The sequence below is a fragment of the Lethenteron reissneri genome, chromosome 66, assembly GCF_015708825.2.
Source record: "Lethenteron reissneri isolate LAM-NWPU_2019-01 chromosome 66, ASM1570882v1, whole genome shotgun sequence".
Taxonomy (NCBI): domain Eukaryota; kingdom Metazoa; phylum Chordata; class Hyperoartia; order Petromyzontiformes; family Petromyzontidae; genus Lethenteron; species Lethenteron reissneri.
In genome coordinates, this window is record NC_083844.1 from 4,914,256 (window position 1) to 4,932,517 (window position 18,262).

The 18,262-nt window shown below is 48.2% G+C and overlaps 1 protein-coding gene across 1 annotated transcript in view; it reads right to left on the reverse strand.

Annotated features, from left to right (window-relative positions):
* Positions 1–217: 217 nt before the first annotated feature.
* Positions 218–18,262, reverse strand: part of LOC133359927 (IgGFc-binding protein-like) — a 55,560-nt gene continuing 37,515 nt past the window's right edge. Inside the window, exons 22-35 of the mRNA XM_061578488.1 lie at positions 16,880–17,082; positions 15,820–15,964; positions 15,325–15,578; positions 14,383–14,675; positions 13,858–14,129; positions 9,821–10,020; positions 9,553–9,691; positions 8,848–9,032; positions 8,300–8,403; positions 7,028–7,168; positions 5,510–5,668; positions 4,399–4,495; positions 2,686–2,881; positions 218–1,525 (exon numbers count right to left, since the gene is read on the reverse strand). Of these exons, the coding sequence (XP_061434472.1) occupies positions 1,389–1,525; positions 2,686–2,881; positions 4,399–4,495; positions 5,510–5,668; positions 7,028–7,168; positions 8,300–8,403; positions 8,848–9,032; positions 9,553–9,691; positions 9,821–10,020; positions 13,858–14,129; positions 14,383–14,675; positions 15,325–15,578; positions 15,820–15,964; positions 16,880–17,082 (2,525 nt within the window). The 3' untranslated portion in view covers positions 218–1,388. The remainder of the gene's footprint in view (positions 1,526–2,685; positions 2,882–4,398; positions 4,496–5,509; positions 5,669–7,027; positions 7,169–8,299; positions 8,404–8,847; positions 9,033–9,552; positions 9,692–9,820; positions 10,021–13,857; positions 14,130–14,382; positions 14,676–15,324; positions 15,579–15,819; positions 15,965–16,879; positions 17,083–18,262) is intronic.

Below are 18,262 nucleotides of genomic sequence, written 5' to 3' on the forward strand. Positions count from 1 at the left end.
GATCTTGAGAGCAAGGATGACGAAATATCTCATCCACAATTCAGTGTTGTGTGTAGTGCTGTACATTTAGGCTGCAGCATGTTGATTACACGATGTGCCCTTACTTAACACAGTAGCTTATTCTCTTGTATAGCTATTCAGTACTAATGTATATGCCTGGTCCATCCAGGATCTATTGTTGAGTGTCATGTGATCTAAGACTATTATGATGCTGTAGTGTTCATTCATTGTATTGATATTACAAAGTATTAACAGATGCTGTATTTGTGCTGTGTTTTTCCATCAGTTTTACCTCGTTCAATTCATTAAATACGTTTGGAGTCGGATGTTCACCCTGGCTCTGAAGGTTTATTGAATGCGAGGTTATTTACTCAGATAGCGGTGCAACGCAGCGCACAGCGAGGCCGAGACATGCATTGTACTATCAGTCACATAAGAGCAAAATAAACCGTACTGTGAATCAAATAACTTTGAACAATGATAGATGTAAGGCATTTAGCAAAAAAACGAATTTCCTGTGTTCATGATCATTCAAACATTAAATATTTTTTCGTCAACAAATAAAAAAAAGTTGTAACCTAATGATAATCATTTTATTTTATGTAGCGTCATTCATGCTAATGGAAGCCCATAACGCTGTACAATAATTATACATGAGGACCAAATCCCATATGCAGCCACAAAAACCACAACGTAATGATATTCAGCACAATCGACAACACGGCCAACCGTGGGTTATGCGCAGTAGGATGCAGCAGCACCTTATAAATCGACCCCAGCATGCATGCACCACGTGTCTACAGCGTCCTACCCATCCATCTGTCCCTTCTTTCCTCTCTTCCCGCGTCTCCTTTGCTCAGGTGGCATAGTAATGACACCATCAGCTCAGGGGGTAATGCGGCAATCGGTCAGGGTGGGGGCCACCCAATATTCGGACGTATTGGCGGTACACACCGCTGCGGCATAACACCACACCGGTCCTCATAAAACAGTCTGAAAACTAAGTTTAAACCGATGTTCGTCTTCCGCACCCTTCGACATCACAAGAAGTGATTTTATGCACAATCACCCCACAAGATGTTGTGACCGGCGGTTGCGTATCCTGCGAAAATAAACAAAAATTGCGAAAAACACGACGTACATTTTTTTTTATGCCACGCAACCAACCGGTGTGCCGCCAACAACGTTCATTTGACTTGTCTCACGTGACGGTGGCACCTAGGTTATTGTATATCGTGGCTCCTCTTGCGATCATTACATGCGGTTTTGTTCTTTGACACTCATCACGGTGGCTTTGGCCACCAGTGCTGCGGCCATGGCACCCCCCCTGCCTGCCCCCCACGCTGCTCGTTACACCGCTACTGGCACCACCGCTCCCTTCCGCCGGGTCAATCGGAGACTTCGGGAAGCAGGCGGCTGTACCCGCCGCCGTGCCGTCGCCGCCTGCGGTGGTGGATCAGGGAGCCGCCCACGAAGAGAGCCGCAAACACCACAGCCAGTGGGGTGAGCAGCTGGCTCAGGTTCACTGTGGGGTTGGGGGGCGAGGTGAGGGGGAGAGACCGGAGGAGTGGGGCAGAGGTGGAGAAAAGAAGGAAGCACGGCATCACGACATCGTCTCTTTGTGATGTGACTGCACGAATCTTCAGCCAATATGAGCGCCACCTCATGACAGATGTCAATTGTAATGCCTTCTAACTCGCGTTATAAATCTGCGTTGAAAACTAATTTCTTTCAGAACTGCCTGTTGTTGTTGTGATTAGTTTGTTGCCCTTTCTCCATACCTCTGATAATCACGGTTGGCTATGTATGGTGCGAAATAAGTTCAACATATTACATACTGTTACCACATCATCACCGTCACCACATCACCATCACCACATCACCATCACAACCTCATCATCAAGCCACTGGAGCTATGCAGTTTTAAATCTAGATTGAAAACTCATGTATTTCGAACTGCTTGTTGCTGTATTTAGTTTGTTGTCCTTCCCCCGCACCTCCAATTAGCACGGTTGGCTACGTACGGTACAAAAGAAGTCTAACATAAACACACATGTTGTTGCGTATCTGTCGGGGGGGGGGGGGGTTATATGGCAGTTAGTGTGCTGGCGCTACGAATCCAGTGACGCGAGTTTGATTCCCGCTCACGGCCACCAGCGTCAGTGACAATTATCTAAACTGGTCATGGGCCTTCCCGAGGTCGACAATGGGGAGACAAAGGCGGCCGGGCGTGGTGTTGGCCACCCACCCCCTCATGTGCCACCGTGCCGACCTTCATAGGTGCTCACTAACAGCACTTTCCCCAACAGTCTGTTAAGCCTATCCCGTTCCCAGACGTCTGCAAGGTGCAGGGTGGGTCCTATTTACCATTGAATCTCGGAACGCGCGAGTGGCTCAGCATTATTTTTTTTTAGAGAGAGGCGTAGTCGTAGCAGCGCCATTGTTTTTAAAGACGTTGTACTGTACTCACCGCACAAAACCGTAGCGACACAATCACCGCACTCTACAATAGTCGGCACCAAAACTGTGCCACACGTCCCCTCCCCACACGGCCTTGTGGGAGCCTCGGTACCGATAAAGTAATTTTATTAAAGCTTTTCTCCTGGTTTCGTTTTGATGACATTACGTCATCAGAACGGGAAACTATATTGGAGGGGGGGATCTTTGTCTTGGGGTGGAGGGTACCTCCGGTTGGTCGCTCCGCCGATTCCCCATAGACCAGCGGCCCTCGTGAGATGGTGTGAACCTCCGACTGCACCACACCCTCCTCCGCGCTCCTCCTACGCCTCGCCAAGCCCCTCCCTGTGGGCAGGCAGCCTTGCTGGCACCGCGTGTTGGGCTCTCCCACCTTGCACACGATCACGTCGCAGTGGACAAACACCTACCAGCCAGAGATGGGGGGGGGGGAAACACGAGACAAACGGACAAAGCCTGCGTGAGGCCGCGACCCAGTAAAGGCAAGCACTCCGCTTGACACGCGTGGTGTTCACACGAGGCACGTTTTCACCACAACGCGGCTCTTCTATTTGGGGGACTCTTTTTGTGCAACGCGGAGTGCCCACCACTATTACAACGAGGAACGCTGACCGTTATTACAACGCGGAACGTGCGCCGTTATTGCAACGCGGAGTGCGCACCGTCATCGCAACGCGGAGTGCGCACCGCTATTACAACGAGGAATGCTCACTGTTATTACAATGCAGAACGCGCACCGTTATAATGCAGTGCTGAGCGGTGAACGGCGAACTACTTTTCTTAAGCTGCGCGGCAGAGCGGTGTGGGAATTCTGGGTATGTCCACGGAATGATACAGTAATGCAGCACATCCTTGTATAAGTTATTTGTCCCGCCGTCTTACTATGTTCCCCTGGTGAGTTCGCGTTGACAAAGATGAGGTGCGTTCTCTCCTCTGGCTGCGCTTCTGTTGTTGGTCTCGGTTTGCCAGCCATCGTTCCCTCAAAGCTACGTGTCCTGCCCACACCAGTGGCGGCTCCTTCAAAATCTCTCAGGGGGGGCAAATGTCTGGATGATTGATAAGGATAAGGTCCACCCATGCAATGGATAAATTAACAGCTTAAGCATGTAAAGGCAACTTCACTTCTTTAATATTAATGAAAAATAAAGTGACTCTTACAATACATCTTGTTTGTTTCTATACTCACTATTAAAACAAACCACTCAAGTTTACTTTATTAAAGATTCCACTAGGTGGCGATAAATTATATTGTTGGATGAAACGTGCTTACGTATGATGACGTTAGCACGTATGATGACATAAGCACGTTAGTGCAAGCCCTCCCGGAAGCCATAGAGAATGCATTGGAGCGCCCGCCGTTCGAAAAAAAACATCTTTCAATGTAAGTCTATGGGGCCACTCGGGGCGATTCTCAGCCGGAGTGAAATCGCCCAAAAAGAGGCGGTACTCCACAGAACGTGACATGACGCTGATTGGACTATATCCAGAGGCACAGTGACGGCTAGCGTGACTCTGTGGTTCAATGACATTGGTGGTGCGTTGCCCAATCGCCCTAATGAAGAAACCGCCCCTGGCCCACACCCACTTTACCTGTCTTGGCTGTTTGGATGATGTTTCTGGAACTTGTGCTTTATTGTCGAATCCACATTGTTCATCTTCCTACCTCTCTGTGTGCATCACCGGCCAGCACCTCTCCGTGCTTCTCTGTGCACTTTTAAATTGTGTACCTATCTGATTGAACAACTTTCTTCCGTGTTACTTTTCCAGTGGTGCATTGTCTCTCTTTGCTCTCTCAGGTGGAACGTAATGGCTGTGTCTGAAGCGCTGAGCCAGCAACCTCTGAGTGACTAAGTTCGAGCCATGGGTCTGCGTATGACCTCCTGTCTCAGGTAGATCTTAATGGCCATGTCTGGGCGGTTGGACCTGGTGGAAGTTGCCGATGAAGTTGAACGCCGTGAAGCTGAACTGATTCTTCTTCAGGAAGCTGCTGTAGCTCCTCCACGTGGGGTCGGTGGGGCAGCTGCCCGGGGGACAGAAATCAGCAGTGTAAGCATCGTCACCATCAGCAGCAGCAGCAGCAACAGCATCAGTATCATCAGCAGCATCAGCATCACCATCATCAGCATCACCATCAGCATCACCATTAGTATCATCATGATCATCTTCCCCATAATAAGCATCATCATCAGCAGCTTCACCATCAGTATCACTCATAATAGAGGTTTTTGGGTTAGGTTGGTTAAATATAAATGTGTCGTTAAACCCGCCAGCACCCGGCACAGACAATTAGTATGGTTTGTCACGTAAAAAAAACATGGCAATTCGTTACTAGTGTAGAGGAGTAAAATAGGGACGTGACGTCAGGTGTGCCGTTCAGTGCGATGACGTCACGTCTCCTAGGGTACTTAAGGGATACCCCGTGATGTACGTGGGGTCACTATGGGAACGGGGAAAGTAAACAGGGTGAAGAGGGAACCAGGGGTAGAGAGAGGGATCGAATAGGGAGTCTGGGGAGAAGCCGGTGGTAGACGTAGAGGTGCTTCTCTCTCCGGTCGGTGGAGTCGGCAGAGTCCACGATCCGACACGAGAGAGAGAGACCGGAGCTAGCCGGCAGGGACCCAGACTCAGAGTAGGACCCCTAGCCCCTGGGAGGTGTGTACCCTGTGTAGTATTGATAAGTGTTAATAAACCCTGGCGAAAGCCCTTAACTTACCTCCGTCTACGAGTACGTTCGTCGGAACTTCTCTACACTAGTACAGCACACACCATTTACAATTCGATTACCACGACTTTTCACCAGCAATTACAACGAGCATCATCAGGCAGACAGCCAGAGTTGTCGAGAAAGCCTCCTTCTAATCCAGTCTTAAATAGAGGGGATAAATGTGATGTCTTCACTTGTGACCCGATCAGGTGCGAAGACCAGAGTGGGGGGGGGGGGGGGGGGGGTTAATATTAATGGCGAAGGGATGGGGTTAATGTTGGTATAACCTCGCGGACTCTCCCGCTACCTCAACACTAATCTTCCACTCACCCGTCCTTGAGGAGGTCATATCGGATGGAGTCGTGGGGGTCGCCACTGGGCGTCGCATAGCAGTTCTCGGTGAAGAGGGCGATGCTCACGGTGGACTTGACGGCGAGCTGCAGGTAAACCTCCTGGCTCTTCTTGTAGTGCACCGGGAAGTCGTTCCTCCTGTACACACGGTGGAGGCGGTGGTGGGACTCGCTTCAGACTGGGTTTTGTTCGTGGTGTCATGGTTAAGCGCGCTGGACTGGCAGTCCAGAGGTTGCTGGCCTGGTTCGACCTATTTTGGTGTGGAAGTGAAAATAACGGTGCAAGTTTATTTAATTCCCCCAATCGCTGCTTCTTTTTCTTTCTGTCTTTCATACGGTTGCTGATGTAGATGCAGAGACAACGACTCCAATTTCACATTCAGGTGGTCAAGCCAGATAACTGTGTCAGGAGCAGCGGAGTAGTTTGTAGTCGCTGTGATGTCTCCCTCGTGCGTCAGGACATCAATATTATGGATCATCATTATGATCGAGAAGTACTCGCAACTTCGCCTGGTAGGAGTCCCTTAACGTTCAGTTGGAGGATGCTCGCCCCAGATAGGACCTATCTGGCTGCGCTGTCATTGTTTGGCCTTGAAGAGGGGCCGTTGGCATGGCATCGTGATGGTCAGAGTTCGGTCGCCGCATCGACGGAATACGCCGTAATTCCTCGCTTGACAGCAGAGTGGGTTCGCGCGAAGGTTTCCACCCTTCCCCCAATCTCTGTCCACACAGCAGTAATAGCGTGTACAGCACAGTCCGTCGATCAGTAGTCGCGTTTGTTAGGGTAAAGTGTGGGTACTCTCACCTCTATTAAAGGTGTCTGGTCAGCGTGCAAGAGTAGGCAAAATACCCTGTAGAAGGGCTCCCCTAGTAGTAGCATGAGTAAGAAATAGGACAGCTTAGCTCAACCCATCTGGATTGGTGACCCACATCCAGACCACCTCTCTCGTTATGGCTGTGGCTACTACTAGTCAGGTGTCACCTCTCCTGGGGTCAATCAGCGGAAAGGCATTCTAGACTATTTTTTTTATTTACTAGGAAAGGCTCCACAGAGCTATACAGCTCTTTTTAGAAGCGACCTGGCCACAAATGATAGCTCAACCAAGTTGCTTATCATTACATGGACATTTATAGCAGCAGTCAAATACTTTAAACACATGTTGATTCTAAATGTAAAGGGAAAAACCAGAGGACCCGGAGATAAAATCCACACGACCATGGGGAGAGAGACACGCAGACTCCAAATATACAGCAGCAGCAGCAGGCATTGTCAGGTTCGAGATCGAACCCACGACCTCCTGTATACGGGGCGCGGTAGTTAACATCTCCTAGCCACCGTGATGATTATGAGAGAGAGACGCAGACTCCAAATATACAGCAGCAGGCATCGTCAGGGTCCGGCTCGAACCCACGACCTCCATACCAGGCGAGGTAGTTAACATCTCATAACCACAGTAGCCCCCCCCCCCTCCCCCCTGATTGCAGTGAAGATCCCTGCCTGTAGGCGAGCGCGAAGGCATCCGTGGTGAAGAGGTCGATGGTGAAGACGAAGTCTCCTAGTCCCTTCTCCGTGATGAAGATGCTGCTCGTGTCCGGAGTGAAGCTGACAGCCAGATTTTTCCGCTTGTCGTACACACAGCTGTGAGTCCGAGGGTACAGAGAGAGAGGGAGGCAGGGAACCGGGGATTGTTTCCACATTGTAATTTTTTTCATCGACAGTATTCCCTCGGATAACATCTTTAATCCGTTCCACGGAAACGACTTAACCAAAATAACTGTTGATCTAATTCACTTGTAAGTAAAAAAATAATATTTTAAAAAATCACTGAGTCTGCAAAGAGAGCTGTTTAATCTGCTAAAACAGATAACGGAAATGTAAACAAAGCGAGTCGAGGTTTAAACGCTCACAAATGGGCGTCGTTGATTGGCTGAGGGCATGGCTCAGTCTCAATTTGTAACGTAAGTCGAAACCATGGGGTCCTATGGGAGGCGAAAACATTGACCTGAAAAAACGATAACCGATGTCACTGTTAACTGAGTATGAGTTAAATTCTCACTATACAATCAAAATCAAGGTGTTCATCATGGCCAAAGCCATTGATGCCACCACACCTCGACAATGTTTTGCACCTTTCACCAGATCATGCCACTGCTGCACATGACACACTACCTTTAAAGGGCCACTTTGGCCAACATCTGGGACAGGAGGTCATACAACGCATCTGATTCATCATCCTCGCCTGCATCCCTCCATGGATGTTCATCTTCGATGGGAGCGTAAGCCACTACGGCCACCATTCCTCACCTCATGTTGATGGGAAGCTCACAATAGCCTTGGACTCATGGCTCACCATACCTCACCCCCAAACGCCCTCTAATATTTTGTTCACACCCACAGCCACGCAAGGACAAAGGTCCCCGGTGTAGCCTTAACAGACTGTTAGGGCAAGTGTTGTTCACGAGCAGCACCTATGAAGGCCGCCACAACACGAGGGGTGTAGTTTGCCAGCACCACCCCCGACCACCTTTGTCTCCCCAGTGTTGATATTTACACAATGCACCAGGTACTCATTTTAGGTCGAGTCAAGCTAGGGGAGGCCAGGACCGGTTCAGATAATTGTCACCGGTGTCGACCATGAGCGGGAATCGAACAAGGTGTTGCCGGGTTCGTAGCGGAGTGCGATAACCACTACACTGCAGCATCCCACAAGACATAGATCATCCATGTAGCCTACACAGCCTGATGGGGCAAGTGCATAGACACACTTACTTGATGAGAACCACAATGTCATTGAAGTTGCGTGTGATCACTTGGCCCCTCTCGTCTTCCTTCAGTGTCACCGACTGGGAGAAGATAATTGACGAGTTCGTTTCCTGCGCGATCGTGGGGCAAAGGGGAGAAAAAAAGGGTGACGGAACGAGAGAGATAGAGACACATCATCATGGTTGTCGACAATCTCTCATTTCTCCGAACAATCCACCTAGGACCCACGCAGGAGCTGATTTTATCGCTCAAATGTATCTATTTCATTTGTTGATCTATTCGTTTATCAGTCACTTTATGTGACTGGCCCGTCAATCTATTCGTTCGTTGGTCTATCCATTGACCGATCATTTCATAAATTAGTTAGTTGGTCAACCTTGCCATTGGTCGATCTGTTCGTCGGTTAGCCAATTTAACGGTCGGTTAATCTATTTCAATTGTCAGTCTAATTGTCGGTCCATTCGTGAATCCATTTATCGGTCGAGCGATCTATTTGTCATTTGTCTAGTCAACAGATCAATCAATGGACATGCTGATAGAGCCATCCCCATCACCTGGCAGACAGCGCCGCAGTCAGTGATGCCGATGTCGAAGGTGATGAAGTCTCCGTCATCGACGAGGGAGCAACCAGGCGGCGTGGGGTCATTAAGCCGCGTGTCACTCGCCGTGTAGTTCAGCACCAGCATGCGTGGGATGCGCGCAGACATGCGCTCTCCCTCACATGACAACTCCACCTCCGCTATGGGGACGGAGAGGAGGAAGAGGGGACGAAGTTAGTCGTGATACTGTGAGGAAACAGCATCGCTGCATCGTCTACATGCATAATGACTCGTTTGTTGCTTGTGACATCTGCAGTGGAAAAAAACAACCTGGCACCTCCTAGGCAAAAGCAGGCTGGCTCAGCTTGGCCATGGCATTGCTTGATTGTGCCAGTGGAAAAAAACACTCATACCATGAGGGGCCCCGGTGTTGGTTCGGCTCAGATGTGGCAGTTGAAAAAACGGTTATGATATTCTTAGGTGTTTTCGGTAAAGTCACGTAGGTAAAACATCAAAATTAATAAAAATAATAAAATAAAAATATTTTTATTTTTATTAATTTTGATGTTTTACCTACGTGACTTTACCGAAAACACCTAAGAATATGATTCCTTGCAGTCACGAAAGCTTCAAGTCTAGAATAAACGGTTATGAGATGTGTGAAGACGTCCCTGCGTGAGTGGCCCTGGCAGAAGAGAGGAGTGAAGGGGGGGTGGGTACCTGGGTGACAGCCGAAGTGGCCCTCCTTGAGGAAGCACGCCTGTCCCCCGTGGCACCCGCCCGCCTCCTCCACGACCACCCCTTGGGAACGGCACGTGAAGCGACGCGAGCAGTCGTGGGTATACCACGACTCGGCCACCTGAAATTGCAACATACATATGTATTTACATTGTCAGGGTTGTGCTCGCAGCGAGGTAGGGTGTAGCGATAGGATGTAGTGATAGGGTGAGTGTTTATCGAAGTGTGACAGTGTTCGTGTTGAGCTCACGTCTCTGTAAACGCCGTCGTACGTGCACCCGCAGTCTGCCGCCGCCACGCACGTGCCGCCCTGGAGGAAGAAACCGGCGTCGCACACGCAGCCCTCGGCGCAACCGCGGCTCGGTGGGCACGAGGCTTCGGGCAGGCCGCACGAGGGCGGGCACGTGGAGGCGCACACATGGTACTCGCTTTGAGCTGGGCACACCAGCGCTGTGCACACACACGTACACAGTAGACATGTGGTTACAAGCTGTCAGGCACGCTTATCACTGCAACTGCCGGTGTTCACCACTGATTGGCGGTGATGTCACCGTAGCGCTTGGGGGCCGTCCATAAATGACGTCACGAGATTTTGGACCCGCGTCACAAAAAGTCAGACTCCCCCCTCAAATATGACGTCACAAAGCTCTGCCCCCCCCTCCACCCAAAATAAAACATGCTTCAAATCGCTTTAAACTATTGTCATTGTAGTGCGTATTTAATGTGGCGCTGCACTCTGATGTTGTAGGAGAAAACATTTAATTAAAAAAGTCTATTTAATTAAGTAGAACGTGTTGTCTATATTTATATAAAGTTGCGCATTTGAATGTGACGTCACATTTCTCAATCCCCCCCCCACCCTCGTCACACATCGTCACAAATGTCTGACCCCCCCCCCCCCCCCAGGTGCGTGATATCATTTATGGACGGCCCCTTGTGCCACCACATTAGCTGCACTTTGAGGGCAACGTGAAGTGTCGAAGGCCCGCTGAGTAGGTGGTCTCGGAACAGACCCAGTTGCCGTGGGTTGACTGAGATGATATGCACGCACAGGCAATGGGGAGCAGCACAGAGGCCATCCCGACCACAGGCAGCAGCTCGGTTTTGCTTACAGCGAGCTTCTCCAGCGCCGTTCTGCTGGCGCGGAGTTCAGAACGTTTACTGCAGTTGACGAATCTGTGGACGATGAGTGGCCTGCAATCTCCATTCTCTCTCACCTCGCGTGGTCCAAAACAAGCACTTTCTGGCATTTTCTCATGATTAAGCCTGTAATTATTAATCGTCATCTCTGTGGTGTACGCTCTCTCAGGTTCATTCCCTCCTCTGACTGCCTATCCATTGTGAGTCTCGTCGGCTGTATCAGTTCACGGCCATGCAATTCAGGGTGGGTGGTACATGCACCAATAGCGCGCGTATATTGAACTTCTTTTGTACCGTATGTAGCGAACCACGCTTATTGGTGTTCAGAAGAATGATGCGTAAGCTATAAAAAGCCATTCTGCAGGCTGAGAATTACATTGATGACGTTCTTATCTGCACAGAGACCTGAAGATAATAAATGGAGCTGCTGACTATGGATGGTTGAACCACCTCACGGACCAAAATGCGAAATTGGGAATAAAGGTCATTGACCATTTAGGGCAATAAGTAGGTGAAAACAAGTCCTCAAATCAAAAATCACCTATAACCAAAGAGGAACTGCGGTAATTATGAGGATAAATGGGGTTTAATAGGAAGTGCATTCCCAACTTTACAAAGATTGTTAAACCCCTTATGGACCTGATGAGGAAAGGTACAACAAATAAATTGATTGATGGTGAGTAAGCAAGCAGAGTATTGAGAGACTGAAGGTACCCTTGAAACCAGAACCAATTCTGAAATTGCCTAATGGTAGTGTAGCGAAATGAGATTCATTATACGATTCACTGTATATATTATGTCAATATGAGTGTTTAACCGGAGGATGGGTTAAACCATTAAATGGCACGAAAATGGTACAGCCCAGATTGAATAACTGGTCGCAAGAAAAAATACATTTTGAGAGAGACTTGAGCCACCATTTTGAAAGACGAGGTCCGTTCTCAAAGAATAATGCTTGATATTTGGGCCTAAGGACATGTGTATGTAGTTTAGTTTAATGGTACCTGTAATATATAAAGAAATCATAGGAACGGAGGGCAGAACATGGTTTAAAATGCTAAAGTTTACCGTGAACATTATATCAATATGCGCGAGTAACAGGTGAATTAAACACCCGTCATGAATGTCACGGAAATAGCACAACCCAGATTCGGTAACTGGTTATGAGACATTTGTTTTGAGAGGCTTGGGCCACCATTGAGGAAGACTCCTTGATATTTGGGCCTAAGGACATGTGTATGTAGTTTATTTTAATACGTTTCCTGTAATATATGAAGAATGCATAGAAACCAGGGGCAGAAAATGGTTTAAAATGCAAAATTGTACCTATATAATATAAATATGCGCGTGAAATAGAGGAATGCCCATTAAACACCTCTCGTGAATGGCGTGCAAATGATATAGCCCAGATTCGGTCACTGAAAGTAAAATAAGTAATATTTTTAAAAAACTTTTTTTTAAACACGCTTTAATGAAATGTACCCTACTAGTAATGGAAGAACTCCAGGAAGTGGCCCGAAGCTTGCCATAACGTAAGGGACCGTGGTGATTTACAGCCAACGTCAGATGACGGTGGACAATTAGACCCAAGCCAAAGCATAACATATCAAAAATAATGTTTATTTTTATGATAGAATATGTATTGTCATCAGTATGACATAAGTATACCAAGCTTACAGTCGATACCACATTGGGAAGTGGGTTAAAATTGAGTTAGAAGATTTGAGAATACAACAGAGTGAGTTAAATAAAATCGTGTAAAAACATATTTGAGAAAGACTTGGGCCACTATTTTGAGGAAGAATCCTTGGTATTTGGGTCGAAGGACATGCGTAAGTAGTGTATTTGAATACTATACATATATTATGAATGCTGTTACTTTATGAAGAATACATTGGAATGGGGGCAGATGGTTTTAAAATGATATCATTAAAGTGCACACCACTCCAGACAATCGGCCTGTATATTTACTGTATTGGTATAAATACGTGCCATATGCTTCTACAAACCAACCAAATGTTGACTGGATTAATATATTACACGAAAATAAATGCTTATTTTTAATGAATATTGTTACTGAGGCGAAGTTATACGAATGTGTTAAGATGTTTATCCTCGCTAAAAGTTATTATCAGATATTATCAGGGCGTAATTGGAGAAGGTAATTAGGCTTAATATTACTTGGGGAGAGGAGGATCGATGGGTGTAATGGAGACTGCACGACGATATTTTGTTCTGGTAAACGATCAGTAAGGGACATCGTGATGCCCCTTCGCATACCGTGTCAACCCAAACGGTTTACCCTGTATTCTTGTACAGGGAATATGAGTTTTCAGGTCCATAAAAAGTTGTTTTTGTACATTTGTTTGGGTTCCTCCCTTGTGATGGGACTTTGTAGGCTGAACATTGACATTTTATAAGGGTATGGGGTGACCAATAAGGTCTGAATTGGTCTGTAATAAGGTAGGCACTGATAAGGGGTTGACAGGTATGCTATTGTTACAGTCACGCTATGTGGAGCAGAAGCCAATGAGAGGCTGAAGGGAGAGTTGTTTGAGGTGGTGACTTTGCTGAGAGCGTCATCCGAGACTAGATAACGCTCTCAGCAAAGAGGGCCTCCCATATTGAACTCCTCTCGGACTCCTTGCTTCATCGTCAGGACACCCACAGACCCATCACACGTCTGCTAGTAAGGCTGACATAGCAACTACGGCCTGGTCACAGGGACGGTGCTGCCAGCTCCGAGGAAGTTTGTGTCACCGCCCTGCTTTGGGGACTTAGAGCAGCGGAGCGTTGATGAGCTGCACAGCAGAGATCGAGCTTCATGTTAATGGTAATCTCGCGGTGTTCTTGTATTTGTTGTGTTCATGCCGGGTTTCTGTTAAATGTATGAGATACAAGGCTCTCTCGCTTAGTCTTGTGTCCATCCTGCTCATCCATTGGAGCCTCAAATTACTCCGCTCCACAGCAAAATATTTATTCTGAAGACAGAGAAGGTGACGTCTTGATGCAGGAGCACGGTTCGCTGTGATATAGATGTGGCCAAAAGAAGAAGAGTTACTCCCCAATTGAAGGGGAATGTTTTTTTTTTATATGGGCGGTGCAGAATGAGTGATGATGGTGGTGAGACAGGGAAATTTCGCTTACGGCAGTTTGCGGCCACCCTCCACTCCGCAAGCACCACTCCGTGCGTTAGGCACGTGTCGAAGTATGCCAGCAGATTCGAGCAGCGCAGCGCCGCATCCATGCCCGACACGGCCAGGTCAAACACGCAGTTGGCGAAGTATGGCCCGGGTGGCACCGTCGCGAAGCACGGGGCGAAGGGCGACTGGGCGACGTGCAGGAAGTTGCACGGCACCTCCGCCAGCGCCTCGTCCGCGTCGCTGGGCGTCACCACGCGGCCGTAGTCCGGCCCGCAGCTGTGGTCATTGAAAAGAGATGCGTCAGGTTTTATGGGGGGCGGGGAGAGGGGGATCAGCACAGCGACCTCATTAAACTTGGTGGCTTGAGTATTGTCTTTAATAGAAGAGACCAGAGTTTAGAGCCAGCTACACGTATTTGCGAGGCCAGCATATCTTAGTTTGGAAAACCACTTGTACCATGAGGACCACACATAGGCTTAGTTCGGATGTGCCAGTGAAAAATGGAGCATGTGTGCATGCTATTTCTCACGTTGCTTTACTGGCGGACGTCTCGCTCTGCCATGCATTGCCAAACGTGTACGGCGTTCTGTGGCGTTCGCCGGCGGGCCCCGTGAAGTCGTTGCTGGCGTCCCCATCGTAGTTCCCGCACAGCCCCTCAACGGCGCCCACAAAGTCAGCCTTGATCCCCACGTCCACATAGGCGATGCCATCGTATCTGACGGTGAGGCCGGCCGCCGGCACCGACAGCACTGCCAGGTTCCCCAGCTGCACCACTGTGGCGCCGGGCAGCAGTGCCGGCAGGCTCACCATCTCGCCGTTCAGCTGCCGGGGCCGACAGTTATTGATCGTCGTCGGCATCATCGCTTTATATTTACTATATTCTCTGGATTCTAAGATACTCCACAAAGTAAGCCGCACTGCAAACTTTGGGGGTAATTTTTTAAATGATCGAGTTTTACAATCAAGGGAATACCGTACTAAAGAGAATCACCTTCAAATAGTTTATTATGAACTCGCAACTTAAAAATGTCATGAAAATTATTCTGAACAGCTGGTGGTTGTCTTCTGTCCTCAGGGTTGTGATGAATTGCTGTAGAAAACTGTCTTCTAGAAGAGCATTCTGAAAAGCTGGCCTGAACAGCAAGCCACCACAGGCTAGTGGGACCATGGGTAACCTGTTGATTACTCTTTCCTTACCACATCTAGCATCATTGGATGGCATAAGGGCCTCAAGGAGGCCTATGGAAGGAGTGACTTTCCCTGGTGTATTCCCCTGGCCACCAACCACATCCACACCACGATTTGGTGGCATCAATCACATCAATCCTTTATGCTTTGAATATGCTTCAGTTACCACGCATCTGCGATTGAAAGCAAGCACATCCGTGTCCGGAAATGTTTTGACATGGTTCGTTGAGTTTGTCGGTGTGTGTTTTATTGATGAAAACAAATTGCTAAGCCAAACCCTCACCTGCACGGCGCCCCCGGGCAGGAGCCTGACCCTGGTGAGGTTCCCAAGCTGCACCTCGACGGCGCGCGTGTACGACACGGCGGCGAAAGAGCCAAGCGCTTCGTTCTCCACAAGCACTCGCCACGCGCCGTCACGCGACGAGCCGGCGTAGCGCGCGGACGGAGCGGCCAGCGTGTATGCGCACGTGCCCATGAAGTCGAAATAGGCGCCGTCGAACGTCACATAGTGGGGGTCGCCGGACGCCTGGCAGTGTCCTGGAGTCGGTTGGGGGAATGTATAGAGTGGGGAGGGTGGTTACACACGGAGAGGAAGAAGATAGAACTGGTCCTTGGCTGCCAAAAAGAAAAACTTAATTGTGAAAAGCCACATAGCAACACTTTCTTCCTCCTGCCAGACTCCTGCCCATTTGCAGAATGGTTGTGATGATGATGTTTGTATTGATTGTAATGTTGGTAAAGAGGATATTGATGATAATGATGATGTTGATGACCTCACCCTCCAGGGCGTTGCACCCAATTTTGCCATCGTCCGTGAGTCCGCACGTGTGGAATGCAGGGCAGGAGTAGGCGTCGCAGTCTAATCCGCCAGCCTCGCACACGCACTGACTCCTGCAGTCATCCGAGATGAACTCATCTCCCAGCTGGACACATGCGCACACGCACGCACGCATACACGCACAGAATCATCAGCATCATCAAGAGCATTAGTATAATGAGCATTACGAGTCATCATCAACATATTTCACATTTGCTTCATCATCCTCATGCGTGTTATCATCATTACCCATTACCACCTTGTGCTGCACAGGGCCATTTGCACTTGTGAGTCCCCCTTGGCTAGACTGCTGTAGGCCACCTCGAGATGTACTGCATGGGAGGTTCATTATGAATACAGGCAGTCCCCGGGTTACAAAAGGGTTAGGTTCCCGAGAATGATCCATAACCTGAGTTTACCATATGTCGGAAACTGAACCATTTTCCCCCAAAATCAAGATAAAATCTTGTAAACATAAATAGTTGTGCCTCCCCTACCCGATTACTATTTCTTTTTTCTTCAGTACTGTATCACGCTGCCGTCCGTTTTCTATCGCGACCTGTATCGTATCGCTGTACATATGCTCTGCACTTCCTATGATTCATTCATTTAATCGAATATCTACCCTAACTACCCATAATTAAACTGATGGAACGTATACTTTATCCAGAAAACAATTATGTAACGCTACAAAAACATCCATTTACCTTAATCCTAGTGGGGCTCGGTGAAGGCGGCGTTTTGGCCCCGCAGTATTCATCGACAAGCTCACTGCGATGCACTATTTGCGCTTACGTAACGAACGCAAACATTTCTGAATATTTATTTTACATGATTTATGGGAGCATTTTCCATGAAGTCAGATCTTCATAAAAAGGAGGAGGCTCCACAACAGGACTATATTTATTTCCTGTCGCAAACTAATGAGGAGGCCTCATGTGGCATTCTTTCCCAGACTCCAGGAATCTCTGGGTGGCCCCTGCTCTCGCACGTGAACACACACGTCGTCGCCGCCGCTCACCTTATAGTACTTGCCATTGCTGATGCAGCCGCACTTGTCCGCGCGCACGCACCGGTCGTGCTCCAGCAGGTAGCCAGCGTCACAAACGCAGCCCTCCACGCAGCCTCCCGCGCACTGACCCTCGCCCGGCCCCCGCGCGCACGTCACAGGGCACGGGGAGGCGCAGTGCGAGTACGAGCTGTTGGTGGGGCACGCCGGGGCGGCTGTGGAGAGGTCACGGATGAGGAGGGGAACATGGTGGAGGGTAGGAGGAATGGAGGGGGTAAAAGTAAAGGTGCAGCCCTGCCATTACTTGGGCGTCACGGTGACGAGATGTTAACTACCTTGCCTGGTATACAGGAGATCGTGGGTTCGATCCCAACCCTGATGCTTTTAATTTAAATTTTGCATGTTCTCCCTGTGGGTGCGTGGATTTTTCTCCAGGTCCTCCGGTTTTTCCTTCCACATTTAGACTCAATATGTGGCGTTTAGAGTATTTGGCTGCAATGCATTTCCACGTGATATGCCACTTTGATGAACTATCATTTGTGGCCAGGTCACTTCTGAAAAAGAGCTATTATAGCTCAGTGTGACTTACCTAGTAAAATAAAAAAAATATCACGGGACCTCCTTTGCCAGTACCAAAATATGAGAATAGGTTTTCCCCTTTTTTCTGGCAACAAAATAGGTGTTAAGATGTTAAAACACCAAACTGAAACCTTTTACAAGGAATCATGTCCGCATTAACCACAATACTTGTGGTCAGAATGCAAACAAAAAACATACTCTGATAATAGACCAGAGGATGCCAAAACGCCTTTGGCATCCTCTGGTCGAACACCGTTTTGAGACTCGGCTCAAAAGAAAGCTGTCTCTGGTTGGACCAATCAGTTTCAAAGACAATGCATATATTATCAGAGTATTTTTTTGTTTGCATTCTGACCACAAGTATTGTGGTTAATACAGACATGATTCCTTGTAAAAGGTTTCAGTTTGGTGTTTTAACATCTTAACACCTGTTTTGTTGGCAGGAAAGAGGGGAAAACTTATTCTCATAAAAAAATAGTTCATAATTTTAGTTTAGTTACTCATGCCACTGCTGTTGTATGGGCTCTATGAAGCCTATAAGGTATGTCTTAAAAGAGGCGGAAGTATCCACACATTCACTACACGTGACCAGTCGATTGACTGTGCTACATCCATTTATACTAGTGGTGATTTCAGAAACTTGCACTATAGTTTTAATAACCGAGCCTAGAGATCAAATCAAACCAGCGACCTCTTTTCAGTGTGCTGTTGTATATATGCCTTTTCCAAAAATGCATATAATGGTGATATGCGGTATTTTGAATGTCGTAGCTTATTGTAGACATACACACGTGTGCTTTTAGAGGCAACACATTT